We start from the raw sequence: 23,365 nt of genomic DNA, 5'->3' as shown, positions 1-23,365 counted from the left end.
TTTGCGCCCCCAACTTTCCTGCCAGGGCCCTGCCTGCAGGCTCTCCCTGAACCCCCTCATCCAGCCTGATCCATTATCTTCTAAACCGTCCCCTCACACCTCCGTCTCCCTACTCCAGGAGGAAAGTTGAAAAATGTAAATCAGACATCAACTGCCTGCCCCCTCTTTAACACCTTTCCAAAGCTCCCCTTTGCTTTTGGGATAAATTCCAAGCTCCTTAGAGTGGCGATAAGGTCTCCTGAGATCCCTCCACTCCCCGCCCCCATACACCCATTCCCCATTCATGCTAACCACTGGCAGGAGTATGAAAAAGCCAGTAACTCACAAGTCTGTACACCTTTACATAGGCTGTGCCCTTTTCCACACGTGCGCACACACGCACACCCACGCCCCTTCTCCTATTTCAGGATTCTGAGAAAAGTCACTTGCTTTATTCAGGAAACTCCCATCAACCCCAGCTCCTCTGATCAGACAAATCTGGGTCTTCTTTTGTGCTCCCAGGATGGCCAGTGAAGAGGAATAGTTTGTGGCTGGTGGGATGGGGGCGTGGCTAGGAAAGCTCCCGAGTGAGGCGTGGGGGCGTGGCTAGGGAGTACCGGGTGTCCAGCGGGGGCGTGGCTAAAAGATCCCGAGCGGGCGTAGGGGCGTGGCTAGGGAAAACTGGGTGGTGACGGGGGTTGTGGATACGGGAAGCAAGTGTGGACTTTCAGTATGGCTGGTGCATGTGGGTGTCCTTTCAGAGAATGCGGGACATGGAAAAACCCAGAGTACCTGGTCTGTTCCACAGTTGCCCAAGTCTCAGCCAGAGACCTCATTAGCTCCCTCCTCTAGAATCCCAACTTCTCACGGGAAGGCTGTTTTTCAGGCAGAATTTCAAATTTTTATGGCAACTTTTACAGAAATCACAGAGAAGAGACAGCGACTGGTGCTGATGAGCTAGGAGTAGAGAAAAGGGAGTGGGTAACAGGTCTGGGATGTTGGGGTGATGCGCAACAGGACGACAGAACGCTAAAAACCTGTGGGAAGCAGGGTGTTATGGGAGTTGCAGGGTGATCCTCAGGGTCCCAAGCAGTGGGCAGCACATCGCACACCCCAAGTGTGTCCTTTGGGCAGGAAACAATAATAAGAAAATACAGATGGCCTACCTACAGACGGGTGGCCTCCAAAGTTAAAAATGCCCACCCAGACCCCCTGGCCCCAGTCCCACCCTCCCACCCACCCCTGCTCCCCATCAGGCAGAGATGTGGCAGCATTTGCTGGCTTGTAGCATTGGTCCTCTGGGACCCTCGGTCTCCTCTTCGAGGGTCCTGCCTGGATTGGCTGGCACTGAGGGCAAAATGAGCCTTCTAGATTGTCAGGGGAGATGGCTGGACTCCCTTTGATTCCTGGCCTCTTCCCCAAAGCCAATTCTCATGGCTGGGGGAGTCTGCTGCCCTCACAAAAGGAAAGTCTGTCACCCCCTTTCCCCAAGACATGCACCCTCCCTCGTCCCCCCTCCCCCAAACACACTATATATACACACAGGCCCCCTCCCCTCCTTCCAAGGTGTGGCTGGGCTCTCAGAGGTAGTGGAGGCAAGTGGGGGCGCTGGAATGTGAGAAGTTGCAGGTTCAAATGTGCCTCCTCCAGCTCTGAAACCCCAAACTTCTCCCCTCCCTTCTCCAAGCCTCGAGAATTAGTGTCCTCCCAAGGGCCTGAGTGGAGAAATCAGGGAAGGTGTGGCCCCCTTATGCACGCACCTACCTGTTCCTCCGCCCCATCCCCGAGGGGCTGAACAGAGCTCCCTGAGGGTTGGGGAGAAGGGCCGAGATCGGGGACATCCTGGGATGTATCAGCCTCCTTCAAAGGTCTCCCTGGGGGGGCTGGGTTCCGAGGCCCTAGGGCACAGGGTGGTAGTGATGGGGGGGTTCACTAGGGGACGGGGGTCGTAAGGGATAGGGAAAGCCTCGGTGTCTAGGGAGACCGATGGTAGATTCTCCAGAAGGTCATTGGGTAGGGAGTGGTTCTCTGGGGCCAGGCCTCGAGTTGGCACTGTGCCCAGGGGTGTGAACAGTGTCTAACAGGGATGGGTTGCAGTTGCGGGTCCCTCCGGGTGACTCCTGAAGGGGAAGGGAGAAGGAGGGTGTTAGTGGGGACAGAGGAAGGGGATATCAGTTCCCAGGGGGAAGGGAGGCTGAGTCCCAGGAGAGGAGGCTGAGTCTCTGGAGCGCGAAGGAGACGCGGGTCCGGAGCAGGGGCAGCCGAGTCTCTAGGGCGGGGCGGGGGATACCCTAGAAGCCCCGGATGTGGCAGTAAGCCTCGAGGCTGGCAAAAAGGATGTAGAGGAACCAGAGGCCCAGGAAGAGCGCGGTGGTGGCGAGCTTGGGGCCGCGCGGGCCGCCCAGCTCGCCCCCGATGTGCGGCCGGCGGCGGTACAGCAGCACGGCGATGCCCACGAAGGCGAAGACGGTGAAGAGCGTGACGGAGAAGGCCAGCGTGCCAGTGCGCACCTCGAACGGGCGGCCCTGCACCGCCCAGTACACAGCGGCCACCGACCAGGCCACCCCCAGGCCCAGGAACACGTTCACGGCGTTGGAGCCGGTCACGTTGCCGATGGACGCGTCCGCACACTGATCCTGCAGCGCCGCCACCTTGCTGGCGAACGTGTCTGCGGGGGGCAGAGACACAGCGGTCAGTGGGGCTTGGCCGGTTCCCGCCGCCTGCTTTCCCTAAGACCCGATGCCATCCCTGTGCTCCGAGGAGCCAGATCGCGCTGTGGGCCCTACCCGCCTCCCACGGCTGCAGCTCGGCCCCTGAGACCTTGACACCCCCACCCAGGAGACCTTCCCTACGCTTGCTCTCCGCAGAGGCAGCTGCCTGCTTTCTAAGGAACTCGCTGCCTGCTTTAGAGGGGGCTTGTCTGCATTCAGTGGTATCCGCTACCTACATTCCATGCCATCCGCTGCCTGCTTTCTATGGACTCAGTGTCTGATTTGGGCGGAGGGGACCCCCCCCCCCCCTGCATTCTATGGGGCCTGCTGCGTACTTTTGATGGGATTCGCTGCTTTCCATAGGAACCACTCTCTGCATCGCATGAATCCACTGCCTACTTTCTGTTGGCCCAATCAACCCACTGCCACCAGGCTGGACAAAATAAGTGTCAGGTTCCATCCACACGCGACGCTGTCGCTGTCAACCCTCCCACCCCCACCCCGGGGGAATGCGGGCATCGGAGAACCATTCACTGTAGTCTGCGGGACCCGCCACCTGCTTTCTAGGCCTACAGCGCCACCACCTGACGAGCGAACATACCCACGTGGGCAAAAAAATAAAGGAGTCCGGCTTCCCACATCTGGTTTTCCCACTCTTGTAAGAATTTCTGTCTGGGCCACCTGGTTTCTAAGAGACCCTCCCTCAGGTTTATTTGGGAAGAGGGGCTCATAGCCATTGTGTTTCCAGGGACACACACTAAAGTCTTTGAGGCTCCACTGTCTTATTTCCATGGCACCCCTGCCTCCAACGTCTGGCTGGAACTCTGCCCTCTCATCTTAGTTAAAGCTTTGAGACTCATTGGCCTCGTTCCTGTCATGCCCACCAATATGGTTGGATGGAATCTTCCACGTGGTTTCTCCAGGGGAAGGTAATTAACATTTTGTTTCTGTGGTACCCACTGAGTGGTACCTATGAAGTCCCCACCTTATTTCTGTGGGACCCCTCTCCTACCTTTCCCTACAATGCCCCACCTCCTCCTTTCTATGGAACCCACCATCATATCTCTGTGGGGCTCACCATATGGGTTCCGTGTGATGGGTTCCATCCCACCCCCTGATATCTGCAGAACCTTTCTTTTAGGTTCTACTGTCTGATGTCTTTGAGACTCTCCCCAGACACGCAGTTTCCCAGAGGGTTACCGGGGATGGAGGTGCCCAGGGCCACGAAGACTACAGCGTTGACAGAGTCCTTGAGGCCAACGGTGCAGCCAAAGTGGGAGGCCAGGTCCCCGATGAGCGCAGTGAGCAGGCCGATGACCAGGATGCAGACGCCGAAGCAGGCCCAGCCGTGGCAGTACTCAGTGGGAGGCACACAGGCAAATAGCACCTTCCAGAACACCGTCAGGAAGTGCATGACGTAGTCAAAGCAGGAAGGCAGCCGTTCCTCCCGGGACCCGTCCTCCTCCTCCTCCTCGTCCCCTGTGGGCACACGACCCAGCTGGGGCACACACCCATGCCTCCTTCTTTCTCACCTGCAGACCCCTCCCATTTGGGGCAATTTCCAGGCAGTGAATTCCACGAAACTAACCGCTTTCACAGAATCCCTTGCAGCTAGAATACACGGGCCCAGAAAAAAAACACTCACTTTTCCAGAATCCCTTGAAGCTAGAGGCTGTGCGCCAGACTAAAAATATGAGGTTTGCTAGGATCCCTTGCTGCTAGACGTGGCCACATCCCTAGCTAAAAAAAGAGTCTTTTTCTCAGAAGGCTTTTCAGCTACCATTTACAGACAGGCATTTCTGTAGCTACAAATAATGACTTCCTCTGATTCACTGCATTTAACCATAGCCGCATACTCAACTAATGGTACTTGCTGTCCCAGAATCCTTTGCAGCTAGAGCACGCCAGACACCCAGCTAACATGATTCATGTTCCCAGAATCCGCTCAGACTAGCAACAGCTGGGTCCTCAGATAAAATACTCACTTTCCCGGAACTCCTTGCAGCTAGTGGCAGTCCTGTCCTCAGCTGAATACTTGCTTTCCCACCATCCCTTGCAGCAGGGGCCATATGACCCAGTCTGGCAATGAGACCTAAACAGAGGGTTTCTGGAAGGCTCCAGCTTTCCTGACACGGGCACCGTGTTACGGAGCTGTTTGGCTGAACCTCGTCCAGGATGCCTCACTCACTGTTACAGTTGTGTGTGTCACGCACTGTGATGGAATTTCACCTGCTTTCGATTTGTAACAGGGAAGCACAGATGCTATGTTTTGTCTACTTTGCCCTAAACTGAGAAGCATAAAACCATGAATGAGCAGTAGTGAGCAACTCGAATGGCCAAGCACTACAGATGGAAGGATGCCGATAAAGAACAGTGTAACCCTCCTTGCTTCCCTGCTTCCGCTTTCTGCCTGCCTGGAATGTGAACTTGACACCTGGAGGTGTGGCAGCCATCTTGCAACCATGAGGGCAAACCGCTGAAAGTGGGAGAGAAAAATAAAGAAGGAGCCTGGGCATTTAAGGATGTTACTGAGCTGCCAACTCTTTATCGCCTCCTCCAGATTTCTTTGTTCTAGCATGCACAAGCCACCGTGGTTGAGTTTTCTGGTGTTTGCAGCTGAATGCATTTCTAATTGGCTACAGTGAGAAATGGCCAAAATCAGAGTGGGGAGAACACACTTTTGGGAGGGAAGGGGCTGCTGTCATTACATCTCTTGGGGGATTTTCCTGCCCTGCTTCATATCCTGCCTTGGTTTCCTACTGCCCTATACCCAGGCCCACACTCCTGCGCTTGGCATCCAAGAATGTGCAGGTTCTGCTTACTTCTCTGGTCTTTCCCATCTTCTTCAGCCTTTCTCATGGAGGGGGCCTCGTGGTTATGTCTGTGGCTCTGGGGATACCTCTCTGGTGTCAAACCCTGAAGCTGCTGTGTGATCTTGAATCAGGGTTCTAACCTCTCTGAGCCTCCGGAGGAGGGCCCCAGAAAGAACTCTGTGTGCAGCCTGGCCTACCTCCAGTGTGATGGTTAATGTTGGAAGCCCCTTCTAGTGCCTAGGGAGAGTCACAGATGCTGCAAACCAAGGCTGCCCTGCAAAGAGCTTACAGTTCAGGCAGGGACAGAAAGGATGTAAGACAGAAGCACCTCTATGTGCCAGACGGAACACGATTCATCCTTCAAGGAGGTGAGAACCGCCCTTCTCCACAGAGCCTCAAGGATCGAAAGGCATTTGTTGAACAAAGTGTAAAATGATCAAACACCGAGCCAGATACTTGGGAAACATCGGTTAAATGAGGTCATACAGGAAATGGACTTCCCAGCTTCCTGGCACTCCATGGTCCCCGTCATCACTGTCACCATCAGTTTGATTACTTATTACTGGTCTGGTTTCCCCTTCCCCCCACTCTTTCCTCCGATCTCATCTGTTGCTTTCTACAGACCCACTGGGTGACTCACGTTGGCTCTCCGTGACCACAATCTCACGCCTTCTCCTCTTCACTGAGCCCAGAGGGAAGGCTGTGACTTCCAGCTGTCTTGGATGGGAGGTTCAGTTCCTCACCACATTGTCACGCCCCACCCCAGCCTCTCCTTCCTTCCACAGACTCCTGGAGCCTCCCCCACTGAAAATGCTCTGCGGGCCCCCATGCACTGAAATGACACCCAAGCTCCCTACTGTGGCCCGTGAGGACCTGCGCAGTCCGGACTCTGCCCACCGCTAGCCTCATCCCTTGCTGCTTCTTTGTGCCTGAAACTAGTCACCCCACTTTCCCCCGCAAACTGTGCCATGACCTGGCTGACTTCCAGACTCTCGGTTTCCCTCTGCCTAGAACACCTCCCTGTCTCCTCCCTCCTCCTGGCTAACTCCTATTCCAATTTGAAGACTCAGCTCAGAAGCCTCCTCCTGCAGGGAGCCCTTCCTGACCTTCAGGCTGGGTCAGCACCCTATCTGAGCTCCCACAGCCACATCGGATCCCCTGTCCCAGCCCTGCCCACTCTGGGTTGTCACTGTCTCCCCTGCTGGACCGTGAGCTCTGTGAGAACAAGGCCCAAACTGTCATGGTTATCTCTTTGTCCCCAGCACTGTCCTACACAGGGCTGAGTCCGGAAGATCCCTCTGAAACAGATACTGAAAGAACGTGGCTTCAGAGAGAGACACCACTTCGATTCCATTAGGCCTCTGAGCTGGTGTCTGCAGCACTGCTACCTGTTACTTTTCCATCCCCGAAGCCTGGTTTCTTTTGATCCCACCGAACAACCACAATTCCTGGTGTATTTTCAATTCCTACCAGTTAGGCCTCCCTGAAGGAAATCTGAGGTTGTATAAGGGACAGAAGCCTTGAGCTTCACCTCAGCTCTTTCTGAATTCCTTGTGGGACTTCAGGCCAGTCCCTCCTCTGCCTCTGGACCTCAGTTTCCCCAGTATCACAAAGGGCCAGTGTGGGTCTTCAGGATTGTCTGTGAATCCAAGTGTCATGGTGTCTCTGGCCACAGGGGGGCAGTGTGGGCCCGCCCGAGACCTAAGGAGGGAAACCAGGGCAGGTGGGAGAGAGCTGGGCGCCCTGGTGACCATCTCCATGGCAACAGAAGAATCCAGCCTGTCCAGGGAGGCCAAGACTTGTAACCTGGTCCCACCCTGGGGCTGTCTGATGAGAAAGCCCTGCCAGACGGCTCCTGCCTGAAGCTCTCCCCCTCGACCCCTCCTGAGGTCTTTCTCTGCATGTCTCTCAGTCTCTCTGTCTCTGGCCTTCTGCAGTTTGGCACTTCCCTCTACATCTCTCATGCTCTCTCCACGTCTCTGTCTTTCTCCGTGGTTCTCTGTGCATCTCTTTGTGTGTCCGTCTCTCCTGTTTGTATCCATTCCTCATCTTTTCCTCTGTCTTTCCCTATCTCTTTCTTTATTGTTTTTTCTCTTCTCTATCGTGTTGTCCTTCTCATCCCTCTTTCTGTTTCTCTCCCCGTTCCCGTGACTCTTCATCCCTCTCTCCCTCTCCTTTTTCCTCCCTCCCCACTTACCTGCGCTCACCGTAACGGCCTCTAAAAACTGTTCCCTCCAGGAATGGGTCCCAATCACCAAAGCCAAGTTGGTTTTTTTGATGAGTTTATCCACTGTGTTCTGAGGATGAAAGGATGGGGAAGAGATCATTGCCCATGGCCACCTCAGGGCACCCCGAGGCTTCCTGCGGAACACTGGGGTTGAGGCTCACAGCCCATGTTCAGGGGTCCCCAACCCCCCACAGCCCGGTTCATAGCAAGAAGGGGAAAGGGAGTGTTGCTGTCCATGGTGCTAGTAGAAGGATGGGAGGATGGTCTTGGACCCCTGGCCACCCCTCCCTTGGGTTGGGCCACCCCAATCCAATAGTTGATTCCTCCTGGACCCTCCCCAAGGAAATGACTCGAGGAAGCTGGGGCCCCAGAAAGTCACCTTAAAGTCATATGACTCCTCAATGATGACCTCCAGACGGCAGTTTTCCCCAAGAACTGGCTTGCCCATCTCCGCTATCCTCCGAGCCTCTTCTTCCTCGGCTGTCAACTTCCTGTCTCCATCTCCTGCAGCATGAAGGATGGGAGTTAGACTCCAGGGAGGCCCACCTCACTGGGCCCATGATGCCCTTGCTACCTGTTCCCACTGAGAAAGAAAACTCTGTCTGCTGTCTTCTGGGAAGCCTCCCTGGTGGTACGCCCCCAGCCTGCCCCAGTGTCCCATCTGACCACCATCTTCCCCAGCCTAAGACCCAGTTGGTCCATGAAGTTCAGCTGGTGGGCTCTGAGCTTCATATGGAAGAAGCTGTGCGACCTTGGGCAATACCTTGGACTCTCTGTGCCTCAGTGTTCATAACCGTAAAACAAGAACAAAGACAGTAGCTACCTCATGGGTGCTTGTGATGGTTAAAGAAGTTTATTCATGTGCGGTGCTTAACACAGTGCCTGATACACAATAAGTAATCCCAAAGGGTATTTCCTTTGTTAAAATCACCACTGTCATCATTATCATCACCACCCAAGCTCTGAAAAACATCCTTGAGTGTGTCTGAGGTTGTGAGGAAAGAAGGGATTCCCAATTTTGGTACAGATCTTGGACCCAGACCCAGCCACAGCTCATCTCCCCAAAGCATGTTGGTCCTTTGGTCCAAGCCCAGTACCAACTTAACCCTAATTCTCAGTGGAAAGTCACCTCCACCAGGAACACTCTCAGAAAGCTCTGCCAGCAATGACTTTTACTGTGTTAAGCTGCTGGGATGAAGTTCCTACTACTTACCCTAAAACGATCTTTAGTCTGACCTGAGTCCTAACCCCAAACCCTAATTCTGATCTCAGCTCCAAAACTGCTCTGTCCCTTATCTTCAACCCACTGCTTCCACCCCCACCCCAATCTCTGACTCTGGCCCCAGTGTGAACTGTAAGTCCCCCAAAGTCACCTTAAACCCCCACTTAGGCTTTGACCTAAATCTGACCCCAATTCTAATCTGACCCCACCATAAACCCAGATGGGATCCTGCCTTTCCATTCTCCCAACCTTAACTACAAACAAAACACAATCTTGGGGCACCTGGTGGCTCAGTCGGTTGAGTGTCTGACTCTTGATTTCAGCTCAGGTCATGATCTCAGGGTCATGAGATCAAGCCCCACAATGACCTCTGCACTGGGCATGGAGCCTGCCCAAGATTCTCTCTCACCCTTTCCCTCTGACCCTCCCTACCAACATATACTCTCTCTCTCTCTCAAAAACAAAACCAAACCATGATCTTGGCCTCCAAACCCCCTATTGTAACTCCAAATTCAAAAGGTCTTACCAACTCTGAGGTCAGTTCCAACTCTCACCCAGCCCTGAATCTGCCCTTATCTCACTTCTAACTTGCCTCAAATGCGACCTGGAGAAGTAGCCTCCAGCTACTGGAACCCTCCCCTGAGACCTCCCTCCTGTGTCCCCCCTCCAGTCAAAGCTCAGAGGTAACTACTCACCTTGATTGAGCAGCAGAGCTGGGGAGAGAGAGAGGACAGAGAGAAGGTGAGATTGCTTCCCTGGGAAGCTCAGATCCATGAGCCTGAAGGAGTACCCACTAATGGAGCCTCCAAGGGTCCTCCCACCCTGAACCCCTTACCTCTCCCACAGCCCACCCATCACCCCTCACCTGAAATCCCTCGCTTAAGCCACTGCGGCTGGCCCAGCTCGATGAAGAAATTATCCTTTTTCTCATATTCCTCATCATCGACTATCTTTACCTGAAGAGTTTTCCTGGGGGGGGGGAGAGCACAGCATAAGCCCCCTCCCCAAGTTCCCAGATAACTCACCCACTGGCCCATTTTTTGAGCAGCCCTCCATCCCAGGGTCCCTAATCTTAGTTAATCCTCATAACTGCCCCCACTGGAAGGCTCTCTATTATTCCTGCTTGACAGAAACAAGCCTGGAAACAACTAAGGAAGCTGACGTTTATTAAATAGCAACCTGAAGGATCCTGGTAAAACCAAAGTTAGAGTAGGTCCTTCCTCTGCTCAAAATGTTCACATGGCTCCTCTCTCAGCCAAAATAAAAACCAAAGTCCTTACAGTGGCCCACAAGGCCCCATGCAATGTGGCTCTTCCTGGCCCCCTGCCCCACACCCCCTTGCTCACCCACTCCAGCTACATTGGCCTCCTCACTGTTCTTTGAATGTGCCAGGCCTGCTTGTGCCTCAGGGCCTTTGCACTGACTGTTCTGGCCACCCAGAACACTCTTCCCTGGGCTCATTCTCTCAGTTTCTCTGGATCTCTGTTCAAATTAATTTCTCATTGAAGCTCCCTCCCACCACCTTCTTTAATTTTGAAATCCAGCCCTGCCCGGACCCCAGCACACTGGCCCCCTTACTCTGCTCTATGTCCTCTTTGTTCTGTATCACCTTCTAACAAACCACCTAATGTGTGTTTTTTTGTTTGTTTGTTTATGGTTTGCCATTTGCTTCTTCACATTAAGATGTAAGTTCCACCGGGGCAGTGACCCTTGTTCCTTTACATTCTTTTCTGTATCTCTAATACCTAGAACAGTGCCTGGCACATAGTGTGTCTTTTAGAAACATTTGTTAACTCTAATCCTTTGGCTCAGGAGACACGCTGCTTCCTGCCCTCTGTCCTGACCACTTCTGAGGGTTAACTGAGTGCTAACTGATTTTCTCAGCATCCCCGCTGCTATGGTAACCCAGGGGGTGACTAGGGAGAAACAGCCAGAAGTTATTTGTGCCCTCCAGGCACATAAACCACCCCCCTCCCTCACAAAGACCCTCTAACCCCAGAAGGCCCACAGCCCTGCCACTAACAGCTCTTTCAGCTGTAGGAACCTCCAGGGCCCGGCCCCAGAACCCAGAAACACAAACACCCAGCCCACACAGTCACCCGGCAGAGGAAGCTCAGCCAATCACACCGCCCACACCCACACACCATCGCACCCCGCAGCCATTCCCTATGCAGTGGCAAAATTGCACAGACCAGATGCCTGTTAGCACAACACCCCCACCACAGCCTCGCGACTTCGCCAACCTGCAGAGCCCTGCTGTGGTACCATGTAGACTCTCCTTCCTTATATCTCCCTCATTCTGCCTCTTGGTGTCTGTTTATTTTTATTCCCTTCAGTCTCTCTCTTTCTCCATCTCTGACCCTCTCTGTCTCAGGCTCTCCCCCAGCTCTCTGCCTTTCTTTATCTGTGTTCTTTTCTCCCCATCTCTGTCTCTCCACGTCCGTAGGATGGAATTGCCAAAGTCAACACAACTCAAGCAAGGGGCTCTCAATCATACAGTCTCTCAGTGGACCCATCTCAACAAACGGAGGCACAGGACACAGCGACACCCATGACGAGACAGATGCACACAAGACAGTCATGTGGGGACGTATGCCCACCTCCACCCTCATCCCCTCCTGGTCTCAGGATATTTTAAATTTTCTGTGGGTGAAAAGAAATGGCCGCCCCCAACCTCAGGAGCGGGCTGGGAACTGTCCAAGGTGCTGGAACGCCGTGGCAAGAAGCAGGGTCTCTGGAGACGTTCTCCTCACACACTGTGACATGCAGACAGCTGCCGACCCGGTGGCACGCTGACAGACAGGGTGATACACACACACACCTCCGACGCTCACACTCTTGCAGACACGCCGTGATCCGCTGACATGCGGTGACTGACACGCAGTGACACGTGTGCCAACGGGCGCCCTGACAGGCGTGCCCTCAGGGGACCCAGGGAGGAGAAACCCAGATGGCAGGGGACAGCAAGAGGGACTCGAGCTTGACCAAGGCAGGACTTCCTGAGATCAAAGGAAGCAGCCTTTCTCCCCAGTCTGTCACTCTGTCACCCTCATGCCTGCCTCCCGTTTCCTGGAAACCCCGCTCTCCCACCCTCTGCAGCCACTGATCTCGAACCAGGCTTCTTTGTATCCTGTCTCTTGTGCTTCTCTCTGACCCAAACTCTTTTCTCTCTGTCGCATCAAGAGGACCTCTCCTTCCCTGAGTCCCACTGAGTTTCTCTCAGGAAGAAGTTCTCTCTTTCTTCCCCACATCTCACTTCCCTTCAGGCTTCCTGGATTGTAGCCTTTCAATCTCCCTGGCACCCTCTCTCCCCAAATTTTTCAGTTTCCTTCTTCCTTTGTATCAAAGTTTCTGTCTTCCTCTCTCTAACTCTGTCTGTCTCTCCATCTCTATCTCTCATCTTCTCTGTCTCTGTCTCTCTCTCCCATTCTCTCCCCACCACCCTGTCATTGGGCGGCTCTCCTCCACCTCGGTGTTGATCCTGCCTGGGGCCGCCCCTCCAGCCCGGCTGCTTCCAAGCACCTCTAATTAGCGCCTGCCCGTGAGAGGAAGGATGTGTTTCCCTAATCGCTAATTAGCCTCCAGTTCTCTGTCATCTGAAGCCACAGCTGGAAGCTTGGGCGGGGGGCGTGGGTGGGGGCGGCAGCAGAGGGCGTCCCAGCCTGGGGAAGCCGTGTGGGGGAGGAGAGGGCCTGTGGGGTCGCAGCAGCAGGAGGGAAACAGGTTAGACTACAGGAAGGACCAGAATGAGCAGAAAGACACCTTTCCCCATTGCCTCTGCCTCTTGAATGTGATAGATAGGGTCTGGGATGGTGCCCTCAGCCAAGTTCTCAGCTCAAGCCAGAAACAGAAGAGATGGAAAGGTACGGAGAGTCCGTAACTGAAACATAACCCGAGTCAGAGAGCTAGACACTGAAGACCTAGATCTAGAGATTAAGAGAGACCCAGAGATAGACTGCCAGGATCGAGACGCGAAGGAAGGGATGGAGAGGCGGGGAGAGCAGTGAGAAGCTCAGCGGAGGCCAGGGCACAGAGGCAAGGAGGTGGAGGGGGAAGGGAGTGCGGTGGGGGCTGTGCTCGGTGGGAGGAGCGTGGGCGGCAGGAGGAGGGAGACAGACGGGCATGCGGGGGCGGAAGGGCTCAGGCAAAGGGGGGAGGCGCCGTCTGCCTCCCAGGCAGGCAGCGGGGGACGTGAGGCTGCAGGCACACAGTGGGGAGACTCGGGCATCTGTGTAAGGGGGTGGCCGGGTGTCTGGGCGTGAGACCAGCCCTGACGCCGTGTTTTAGTGAGCGTGTCTGTGACTTAGTGATTCCGCATGTGCCAGCGTGTGTGTTGGGTGTGTCTGTATCCAGCGCACTACCCCAGACCCCACGCCACCTTCCGCAAATCCAGTGTCTTCTGTGTCTCCCCTGGCCCTGCACTTACCTTCCCAGGCCCCCACAGTCCTACTCGGTCTCTTCTCAAAGCCTAGCCCACATTCCCCTTAAGTGTCGGGCCATTTCCCCAGGTTCAAGTGTCTTCCTACCCACAAGCTCCACCCTTTCCCTAGTCCTGCCCCGAGCTCCACCCTCTCCCCTTAGGTCCCGCTTTCTTCCGCCTTCCTCGTCCAACTCCTTGGGTCCCTTCCCAGACCCCATCCATCGGCTTAGGCCTAGCTGCTTCTGCATTTCCATAGGCGCCGCCCCACCTCGACTGGAACCTCCCCTCTTGTCCACGAGGCCCCTCTCCTCAGACCACATTCCATCCCCACTAGCCACAATTAAATCCTCTACACTCCTCTCCCCAGGCCTCTGTCCTCCTTCTTCTCCTCTCTCTCCTCACCTGGCCCTACTTCCCCCGGTCCACCTTCCTCTCCTCAAACCAGCTTCTTTCTCCCCCGCCCTTCCCACGCCCAGTCCCTTCCTCTTAGCCCCGCCCCGTCACTCCTGTCTCCTCCCCCCTCGCCCCTGTCCCGCTCCCTCTCTGAGCGGTGCCCCGCCTCCCCTCAGGCCCCGCCCGCCACAAGACACGCCCCCCAACTCCGCCGAGGCCCGGCCCTCGTCCTGCGACCCCGCCCACTCTTGCGGCTCACCCACTGGCCGGCCGCGCCCACGTCTCCGGCCCCGCCCCATCTCCCCGCGGAGTCCCATCCTCTCCCCGTCCCCGCGTGCTCACATGGTCTCGTCGTCGCCGAACTCGAGCTCGCCGCACGCGTCCTCGTAGTGCACGCCGCCGCCGCGCGCCGTGCCGTCCACCGTGCGGTACGGGAGGCGCACGGTTCCCCGCGCGCCCGAGCTGCGCACGACGCGCACGTCCACGGTGCCCATGCACTCGCTCACGTGCAGCAGGCGGTCCTGGAAGGAGAAGATGCCCGCGTGGTCGTCGTCCAGGATGGTGACGGTGGCCAGCAGTGGCGCCACCAGCCGTCCCTTGGGCCGCCCACCGCCGTCGGGCTCGAACATGCCCTGCGCGTCGCCCACGCGCAGGTTCAGCAGCCGCACGAAGAAGTGTTCGTCCTCCTCAAAGATGTCGTCGTCGATGATGCCGATGCGCAGCTCCTTCTGTGTCTCGCCCGGCTTAAACACCAGCGTGCCCTCACTGTGGCGGGAGGGATGGGAGGGGGAGAAAGAAAGGGGTGAAGGTGGGTCCCCTCTGTGGGAAGGAGGGGAGTCAGGGCATGCTTCCTGGAGAAGGGAAAGGCACCACCGAAAACTCCCGAGTATGAAGATGGACAGGCATTACGTAAATAACACCGAGAATGAAAAAAAAAAAAATACTGAGGATGAATCAGGGTGGGCTTCCGAGGGTGGGAGGGAAGGGGCAGCAAAGGGGGATAAGACAGAGTGGGTCCCTCCATCATGGAACCCATGAGGATTAGGAACGCCAGCATTAAATAATGTTGAAGATGAGATCAGTGCCGGCTTCCTGGGGGTGTTTCTAGTGGACAGCAATGCTCCAGGCAGAGGGAACAGCACATGCAAAATCCCAGAGTGGAGAGAGCCTGCAGTGTTCCATAAACACACTTCTCCAACTTTACGGGGCATACAGATCCCCTGGGAGGTCTTGCTAAAATGCAGGTTGGTTCAGCGGCTCTGGGTTTCAAGACTGCATTTCTAAGTCGCTCCCACAGATGTGGACTCTCCCATGAAGGATACAGGGGCCACACTTGGGAGTAGCAGGGATGTGGGGCCCAGAGCTGACCTCATTCACGCTTCTGATGAAAACCTCTGAGTCCTCCTGAGTACTCTCAAGAGAACACCCACACTCCTTAACTTGGGGTCATTCATTCATTCATTCAACAAAGACTCCATGAGTATCTTCTCTGTGCCCTGTTCTGGGTGGTGCTGGGAACAGAGGGTGATGAGGCCCTGTCTTCACAGGGCTCACCACATTCACAGGCCCGTGGGAGAGCCATATCGTGGTGACAATTACACATTTAATAATTTAATTACGGTCCATTCATTCAACAAATATTTACTGAACAGCTGTTGTGTGCTAGGCACTATTCTTAGTGTTGGGGAAACAGCAGCAAAACCAGATCAGAGGGGCGCCTGGGTGGCTCAGTCAGTTGAGCGTCTGCCTTCAGCTCAGTCATGATCCCAGGGTCCCCAGACAGAGCCTCACATGGGCTCCCTGCTCAGTGGGAAGCCTGCTTTTTGCTCTCCTACTCGCCCTCTCATGCTCTCTCTTTCTCACTCTCTCTCTCTCTCAAAGAAATAGATTTTTTAAAAAGAGATGGATAAACAACAAACATATAATAAAATGTCAAGTAGTGATGGTGTTATGGAGAAAAATAGAGGAAAACAGAGGAAAAAGGGTAGGGAGTGAGATGTTGTGTTAGAATGTCAGAGAAAGCTTTTCTGAGGGGTGACGTTTGAGCAGAGACTTGAGGGAGGTAAGGAAGGGAGCCATATGGAGGATATCTGGGGAAAAGTATCCCTGGCAAAGGGAACAGCCAGTGCTAACGTCCTGAGGTAGGAGCAGCTTGGAGTATTTGAGGATGCAAGTGTGGCTCCAGTGGAGGGAGCAAGGGTGGGGGGAAGGAGATGAGGCAGATGACATCACAGAGGAAACAGGGCAGATGTCAGGGGCCCCAGCTGGGAATCTGGTGCTTATTCCAAGTAGGGTGGGAAGCATGGCGGGCCTCTGAGGAGGGGAAGGATATGAGCTGGCTTAGGCCTAAATGAGCATCAGTTGTGTAAGTCTCTGAACATATGTGAGATGCTCTATAATGGGGCAGGGGAAGAAATGAGATAATGATGGCAGAGTAGTCAGAGTGAAACTTTGGGGGGACAGGGAATGAGTGGGCTCCTGGCAGGGCTGTAGGCATCAAAGTGACTCTGGGATGTAAATGCACCTTGAAAATCTACAATTTCTCCTCCCAATCCATCCCAGCATGCACCAGTGACCCCATTTCTGAAAGGTGTTATATGATCCATGAGTGTTCTCTATCATTACTGTGATAAATTTGATAAGAAACAGGTCCTGGGCTCCAGTTCTCCCAAAAAACTTCAGCTCTGTGTGTGTGTGGTGGGGGGGTCAGAGACCCCAAGGTTCTGGTAAAGAGGTAGAATCAGATGATAAGACTGGGAGGAGACAGGTAAGGAGCTCCCTGTGGCTGTAGTCTTCCTCCCTGGAGCCGCTGTCCATGGTAGCTGAGTCACCCAGCCCGGTGAGCCCACCTGCTCTGAGCAGGGTCTCGAGGCTCTTTTGGCTTGTGTGATCTCGGCGGTTAGGATCTGCGGCCCTCTGAACTTCAGGCTCCTCTTCTGTAAAGTGGAACTAATAACAGTGTCTACCTCATGGCGGGCGGTGTTACAAGGATTGAGTTATAAGACAAGGAAAGCACTCAGCACAAGTTAGCTAGTGATATTTGCATATTCAGATTAGAATCTTAGGGGCACCTGGGTGGCTCCGTGGGTTAAGTGTCTCACTCTTGGTTTCAGCTCAGGTCATGATCTCAGGGCTGTAAGACAGAGCCCTACGTTGGGGTCCTCACTCAGGGTCTGCTTGTCCCTCTCCCTCTGTTCTTCCCACTGCATGCTCTCTCTCTCTTTCTCAAATAAATAAATAAAATCTTTTAAAAAAGATTAGAATCTTAGAATCCTACCATTATGGGATGTTAGAGATGTTAGCTTAGGTGGGGATTTTAGCACTAACTTTACCAAATGGTTAAAGGGACATCACTGGTAGTGGGACGGGGGGGAGTCATGGGCCTCTTGGTATAATGGACCAAGGAGGACATTGCACCGCTTGCATGAATTCTGGCCAAAAGTGCATCACCTGAATCTAATCATGAGGACATATTGGACAACCCAAATTGAGGGTTGTTCTACTAAGTAGCCTGTCTTCAAAAGTGTCAGGGGCACGAAAGTCCTAGAGAAGCAGAGGGATGGATCCAGACCGATGAACTCTAAAGAGACATGAAAACGAAATGCAACATTTGGGTCTGGATCGGATTGGAAGAGAGGAAGGGAGGGAAAACACAGCCACAAGATGTTACAGGGACAACAGGCGGGGCGGGGTGGGGTGTGGTGGGGATACAAACAGGCACCGCAGTCTGGGCAATAATATTGATTCAGTATTACATTTCCTGAGTGTGGCAGTCAGATTGTGACTGGGGAGGGGGTGGCTGTCATAAATCTTAGCAGGGGCACACTCAAGTATTTACAGGTGAGTGGTCATGCTGTCTGCAAGCCGTTCCCATCTAGCTCCACAATGATTAATACTAGTATATATTAGGGAGGGTGAGTGAAGGCAAACAGGACAGCAAATGAACAGTTGGTGACTCTAGGCGAAGGTGATATGAGGGTTCACCAAACCATTTCTGCAGCCCTTCTGTGGGCATGAATTTTTTCCAAAATCAAAGGGCAGAAAGACAAAGAACATGGGGATTTTAGAAACCAGGTATGATAGAAATATAGAAGACGGACTTGTGTTTCAACACTGGATGCACAAATTCTGAGAAGATGAAAATGTGAGAACCAGCACATGGGAGACTGGTTAGGTGTGGAGTAGAATACCCAAATGTGGGAATCCTGGAATCTTAAAACTTTAGACCCTAGCATGTTAGGATTATAGGTGCTTAAATCTCAGAATCTTGGAACAGGTGTGCTCTTCTGGTAGCTCGGAGATCATATTAAATTTGAAGAAACTGAGGCCCATGGATCCTAATCCATATGATCTCTGTGGGCAAATCAGAAAATGGCTTCCCTCCCTCAAGACCCTTTATTTCCATGAATCAGGACATTGTCATAATAGACATACAAATCTACAATGTCCACTATGTGAATAGAGCTTTCTTAGATGTGGTACTCTTAGGCAGTGCACAACCTTAATAACCATACATGACATCCCTGAATGCCCACACTGAAGCAGGAACTTGCTCAAGAAACAGGTTCCAGGACTTGTTGTCCTGCCTCCCAGTCCTAGACCTAAGCTGCACTGATAAGTGATGCCAGGCCTGTGACCGTCACCTGGGATAGGAGAGCAGGGACAAGAGAAAGGTGTCAACTTTGCCTAGCTCTTTGGTTCCACCACTGAGCAGCATTTACTCCTACACTTCAGACATCTCAGTACTGAGGTCATTTGCAGGCGAGAGAGGCGCCTCTGATCCCAGCAGGTGACACCCGTCCTCACTTCCTCCTGCAAAACCTTTGGTGGGGGCAGCTGCAGACTAGGGGGGTGGGTAGGAGTGGAAGGGTGAAGAGGTTGAGTGACAGCAGGCCCCAGTATGGTGAATGCTTCTTCTTCAGTCTAAGGAAGCTGGGAGATGGAGGAGGGTAGGGAGAGGGGGCGTTTGGTCACGGGTGACCAAAGGGATCCCATGTCACAGGATGACAGGACAAAGATCCTGAGCCCCACTCAGGGGAAGCAGAATGGAGGGGGAGAGAGATGGGAGGGTGGGAGAAATGAAACGGGATGGGCAGACCAAAGGATCTTGGACTGACCCGAGGTGGAGGGAATGATCTACAAATGCCTGAAGCTGCCAAAATATTGAAAGATTGGAAATGCCTCGGCAGAGGCAAGGGGAGGCTGGAGCAGAGTGGCGGAGCTGAAGATTTGTGAAACCCAGAAACTCGGCCCCAGCGAGAGAAGAGTTAAAGGGACGAGGGCGAGCAGAACTGAAGATCTACAATTAGGTCCGCCTTAGCTTTACCCAGGGAAGAGGATGAAAGGGAGGTATGGCAGACTACTTGGCAGGTGGAACCGGGGAGAAGCTCAGTCATCAACACTCTCTCCCGTCCTCTGCCTTAATTTCTTCACAGCTGACATTTTTCTGTCTTCAGTGTCTACTCCCTGATGGCCCGTCTTTCCCACGAGAATGTCAGCTGCTTTTGGGTAGACGCTTGACGTATTTCATTCACTGCTGGTCTTCAAGGCCCAGATCTGTTTCTGGCACATAGTAGACCCATGATAAATGGTATTATTATAGAGAACTATGGCAGACTGCACATCGGTCAACAAATGACACTGTAAAACTATCATTCTTGAAAGAGTATGGTATGGACAGAAGAACTACAAACAGATAAGACTTTTGTGGGTCATGTGAGGATAGAGAAGTTATCTTGTTTACTGTTCTGTGTTTTGTTGTTGCTGTTTTAAGGTGGGGAAGGGCAGAGGGAGAGGGAGAATCTTAAGCAGCCTCCACGCCCAGTGCCCAGCCAGACAGGGCTCTCTGTCTCACCACCGGGAGATCATGACCTGAGCCAAAATCAAGAGTCCCAGGCTTAAGCCCACTGAGCCACCCAGGCACCCTAACTGTTCTGCGTCTAAAGGTTGTACCTGACACATAGTAGGTATTCAGTAGGAACCGCTGAAGGAGGGAAGATCACAGATCTCCTCAAAGAGGGGTGAGGAGAGGGACGGGGGGGGGGGGAGATACAGGAGGGTACAAAGGGGGGGCTTCTTGAAGGTGCCACAAAAACCTGGAGATAATTTGGGTCCCGCCTCTTCCCTCTTATGCCATTTAATTTTCCCACCTAGCACTTAAAACCCCTTCATATTCTTAATCTATTTAATAGTTCATTGCTTTATTGCAACTTGAGGATAGGGGCCTTAGCTGTCTTGTTCACCACGGTACACCCCCAGGTATACAGTAGCTGCTCAATAAACATTTTTACTTTAGTCACGGTGTGTTAGGTGGGGGGGGGGGGAACTTGTCCTATCCAGTAACACCACATAGAATGAGCTGTAATCATGAACGCAGGTGTCGTCAAGCGCAAGAACCCGCAGGTAGCCGGTACGCCGGGGAGACGGGAGAGCCGAGCTAACTGGCAAGCGCTAGAAGAGCGTGCGATGCCAAGAAGGCTCTCAGCGGGAATGAATGAAGGAACCATGAATGAAAGCCGCGGATGGGTGGGTGCTGGAGGCAGCCCGGAGCCGGAGCCGGGCGATCGCGGAGGCCGGCGGGGGGCGGGGGGACCTCCGTCCTGAGAGCAGCCAACCCACCTGTACTCGTAGTCGGAGCCGGCCTTGGCGGAGCCGTCCTCGGTGCGGTAGTCCACGTAGAAGGTGCTGTTGCCCTCCCCGCCTTGGCAGGTGACGGACAGCAGGACGGAGCCACAGTTCTCCAGGCAGTGGTAGAGGCTGGGCTCGAAGAAGATGCGGCTGGCGCCGTCGTCCTCGTCCTCGCCGGGGCCCTCGGCCGGGGAGGCCCTGCGCGACGCGTCCACCGCGTGTCGCCGCAGCACGTTGCCCGCGCCCGTCATCAGCCGCGTGGCCTGGATGCGGTAGAAGGCGCGGCTCTTCTGCTGGTGCAGCAGCGCGTAGTAGTTGGCGATGCCCACCAGCTGCTCCAGGTCCTTGTCCGGGTGCTTCTGCTTGAGGTCCTTGAGGATCTGGATGACCTCGCGGCGGCTGGCGTCCAGCTCGCGGGCCTCGGCGGGGCTCGGGCCCAGGCCGCCCACCTCGCCCGGCACCTCGGCGCCCACGAACGTGCCGTCCAGCTCGATGCTCTTGGGGGGGTCGCCCTCGGCGCCGATGATGATGCCGCTGCGCGGGTCGGTGCGGTAGCGCTTGTACACGTACTTGTAGAAGAGCAGCCGCTTGTCGGCCATCCAGGCGAACACCACGCACACGGGGAAGAAGACGAGGGTCAGCAGCGCCTCCCACACCTGCGGGTGGCCGCGTGGGTCAGGACCGCCGCGCCGCCAGGGGGCGCGCTCGCCGCCCCACCGCCCGGCCGCCCCCCGCGTCTCCCTCCCGGTGGTCGCCTGGCGCCCCCCCGTCAGCCCCTCCGCTCCGCATCTCCCCGCATCTCGGTCCCTGCCCCGCTTCGTCCCCTCTCTGCTTCCTTCTTTCTCTCCCTGCCTCCGTCCCATTCGGCGCCGGTCGGTTTTTGAATCTTTTTTCCTCTCTGTCTTGTTGCTTCTGTCCCCTTGTCCGCCTTTTGTATCTTTTGTAGATACCCATCTCTCTCCCTTGTGAGATGCTTCGCAGTTTCTCTCCCCATCCCACCCCCACCCCCGCCTCTTTCCTGGTCGCCTGATGCATGCATGCCTCCATCCGCTCACCCGTCCACCCGTCCACCCGTCCACCCATCCGTCCGTCCATCCATCCATCCACCCATCCCCCTTTTATCACGTTGAGAACCACGCCCACCTGCCCCAGTGCCGGGAACCCAGCTCCCCTCAAGGGGCAGAGCCTGTGTCCCTTCCTGCCTCTCTTTCCTTCCATCTTTTTCTCCCTGCTCCACTTCCCCTCCACCCCTCCTCACCTGGGATGCCCCTGACTTGTCCAAACCCCACCCATCACCTAGGGCCTGCTCTCCACTCTACCTCCTACTAAAGCTCCCTGATTCCCTCTCCCTTCCCCTCTCCCGCCCTGCCTCCCTGGACCAGTGACTACAGCCTTTGCCAGACTCTCCTTAGAATCTGGCCCTTAGGGACAGGACTTTGACTCTAAAAGAAGCAAAAGTTGGCTCCCCTTACAGCCTCATGCAGCAAGTTCCCATGTTTATATGCTACCTCCCCAGAGAAACAAGGAAAGACTAAGTCCAGATCCTGGTTCTAGAAGAGGGAGGTCTGGCTCAGCCTCTTGCCTGTAAGGTGGGGGCGTCCCCAAGACTGAATGAGCTTATGTACCCCTAACACTTAGCACTGTCGGTTCCTGACACGTGGAAAAGACTCAGAATGTGAAATTAACATTACCATTATTATACTAACACTCACTGAGGTCCGGGACTCAGTCTGCAAGTAGTTACCTTTCTCATTAAAGATAAGGAAGGAACCATTAAAGGTTATTTACCATCAGAGGGCCCCCAGAGGTGTCTTTAAAATGGGCCCAAAAGGGAAAATATCTTTTCCGATCCAATGCCCACACACCTTGTCGCTGTGTTTACTGATGGCTCAGAGAGAAGGGCAGGACTTGGAAACAGCCTCACAAGGCCACCAGGCAGGTCTGTGAAAAGAAGCTGAATTTTCTACACAAGCTGTAAAATGAACTCTGGCCTTGTGTTCATTGCACTGGTCACTGTGTATATTGCAACAGGATTCTCCCAGACAGCCTCCAACCCCTAAGATTTGCCCCCCCGCCCCTTGCAGGTAAATAAAAGGCGAATCTAGGAGACTTATATCTTCCTTCCAGGGCACCTACTGCGTAAGGGCATATTGATTTGTACACCCTGGGAGGGGAGTGAGACAGCTTTTGTGGACAAGAACACCCCCAAGAGGAGGCGTCTCCAATCTGGGGTCCTTTGTGAGCTGCCACCACAATTGTGGTGGGGGGATATCTGGTCCAGCGACTCATGGGGCAGCCCCACACAATGCACACCTGTCCCACGTCCTGCCTGACCTCAGAACCTCCCGCTGGACATGTGCAGTGGCGAAAAAAACCTGCTTCTAATAATTAGAATCTAGAACTCAGCTCTGTTACATGTATATGAAGTGTTTTCCTGATGCTCTAATATATGCTGAATGTGCTTATTTTTAATCTTGTGGCTACCCACTCCTCTGCTCGGCTCCTTGCATGGAACGTTTCCTGATCTTTTTCTTTCTCTTAAACCCAAACTTATTCGGTGAAAGTAGGTGCTGGCATCTGGTACCCACACCATGACTTTTAACGTAGCTGTGAGACATTGCTTTCCTTTATATCAGTTTGGCCATATACAGACTTTCGGATAGCCAACAGCACAGGCAAGTTCATTAATGGGAGGAATCACTGACATTTACTCTGTCCTGGGCTTGCTGTTCTGAGCCCTTCCATGTGTAATTTGTTTGATCCCCACACCACCCTCTGGAGTCAGTGCTATGCTGATGCCCAGGTGACAGCTGAGGAGACTGAGGCACAGACAAGGTGAGGAACTTGCCCAAGAAACAGCTGGGGAGCAGCAGAAGTGGAGTTTGAACCCAGTGTGTCTGGGTCCAGGGTCCATGCACTTGGCTACTGGGGAAGAAGGCCTCTCTTCTCTCATCTAAGAATTTCACGTCCAAG

The 23,365-nt window shown here is 54.2% G+C and overlaps 1 protein-coding gene across 1 annotated transcript in view; it reads right to left on the bottom strand.

Moving 5' to 3' along the window:
• Positions 1 to 857: 857 nt before the first annotated feature.
• SLC8A2 (solute carrier family 8 member A2) overlaps positions 858 to 23,365 on the bottom strand; it is a 29,646-nt gene continuing 7,138 nt past the window's right edge. Inside the window, exons 3-10 of the mRNA XM_082751176.1 lie at positions 20,384 to 21,048; positions 14,108 to 14,530; positions 9,818 to 9,921; positions 9,648 to 9,665; positions 8,110 to 8,234; positions 7,701 to 7,800; positions 3,891 to 4,169; positions 858 to 2,647 (exon numbers count right to left, since the gene is read on the bottom strand). Of these exons, the coding sequence (XP_082607302.1) occupies positions 2,271 to 2,647; positions 3,891 to 4,169; positions 7,701 to 7,800; positions 8,110 to 8,234; positions 9,648 to 9,665; positions 9,818 to 9,921; positions 14,108 to 14,530; positions 20,384 to 21,048 (2,091 nt within the window). The 3' untranslated portion in view covers positions 858 to 2,270. The remainder of the gene's footprint in view (positions 2,648 to 3,890; positions 4,170 to 7,700; positions 7,801 to 8,109; positions 8,235 to 9,647; positions 9,666 to 9,817; positions 9,922 to 14,107; positions 14,531 to 20,383; positions 21,049 to 23,365) is intronic.

This window comes from Mustela nivalis (genome assembly GCF_964662115.1).
Source record: "Mustela nivalis genome assembly, contig: HAP1_SCAFFOLD_2641, whole genome shotgun sequence".
In the NCBI taxonomy this organism is placed as follows: Eukaryota; Metazoa; Chordata; class Mammalia; order Carnivora; family Mustelidae; genus Mustela; species Mustela nivalis.
Note: the sequence above shows the minus strand (reverse complement) of the source record. Positions and strands in the feature narration are given on the sequence as shown.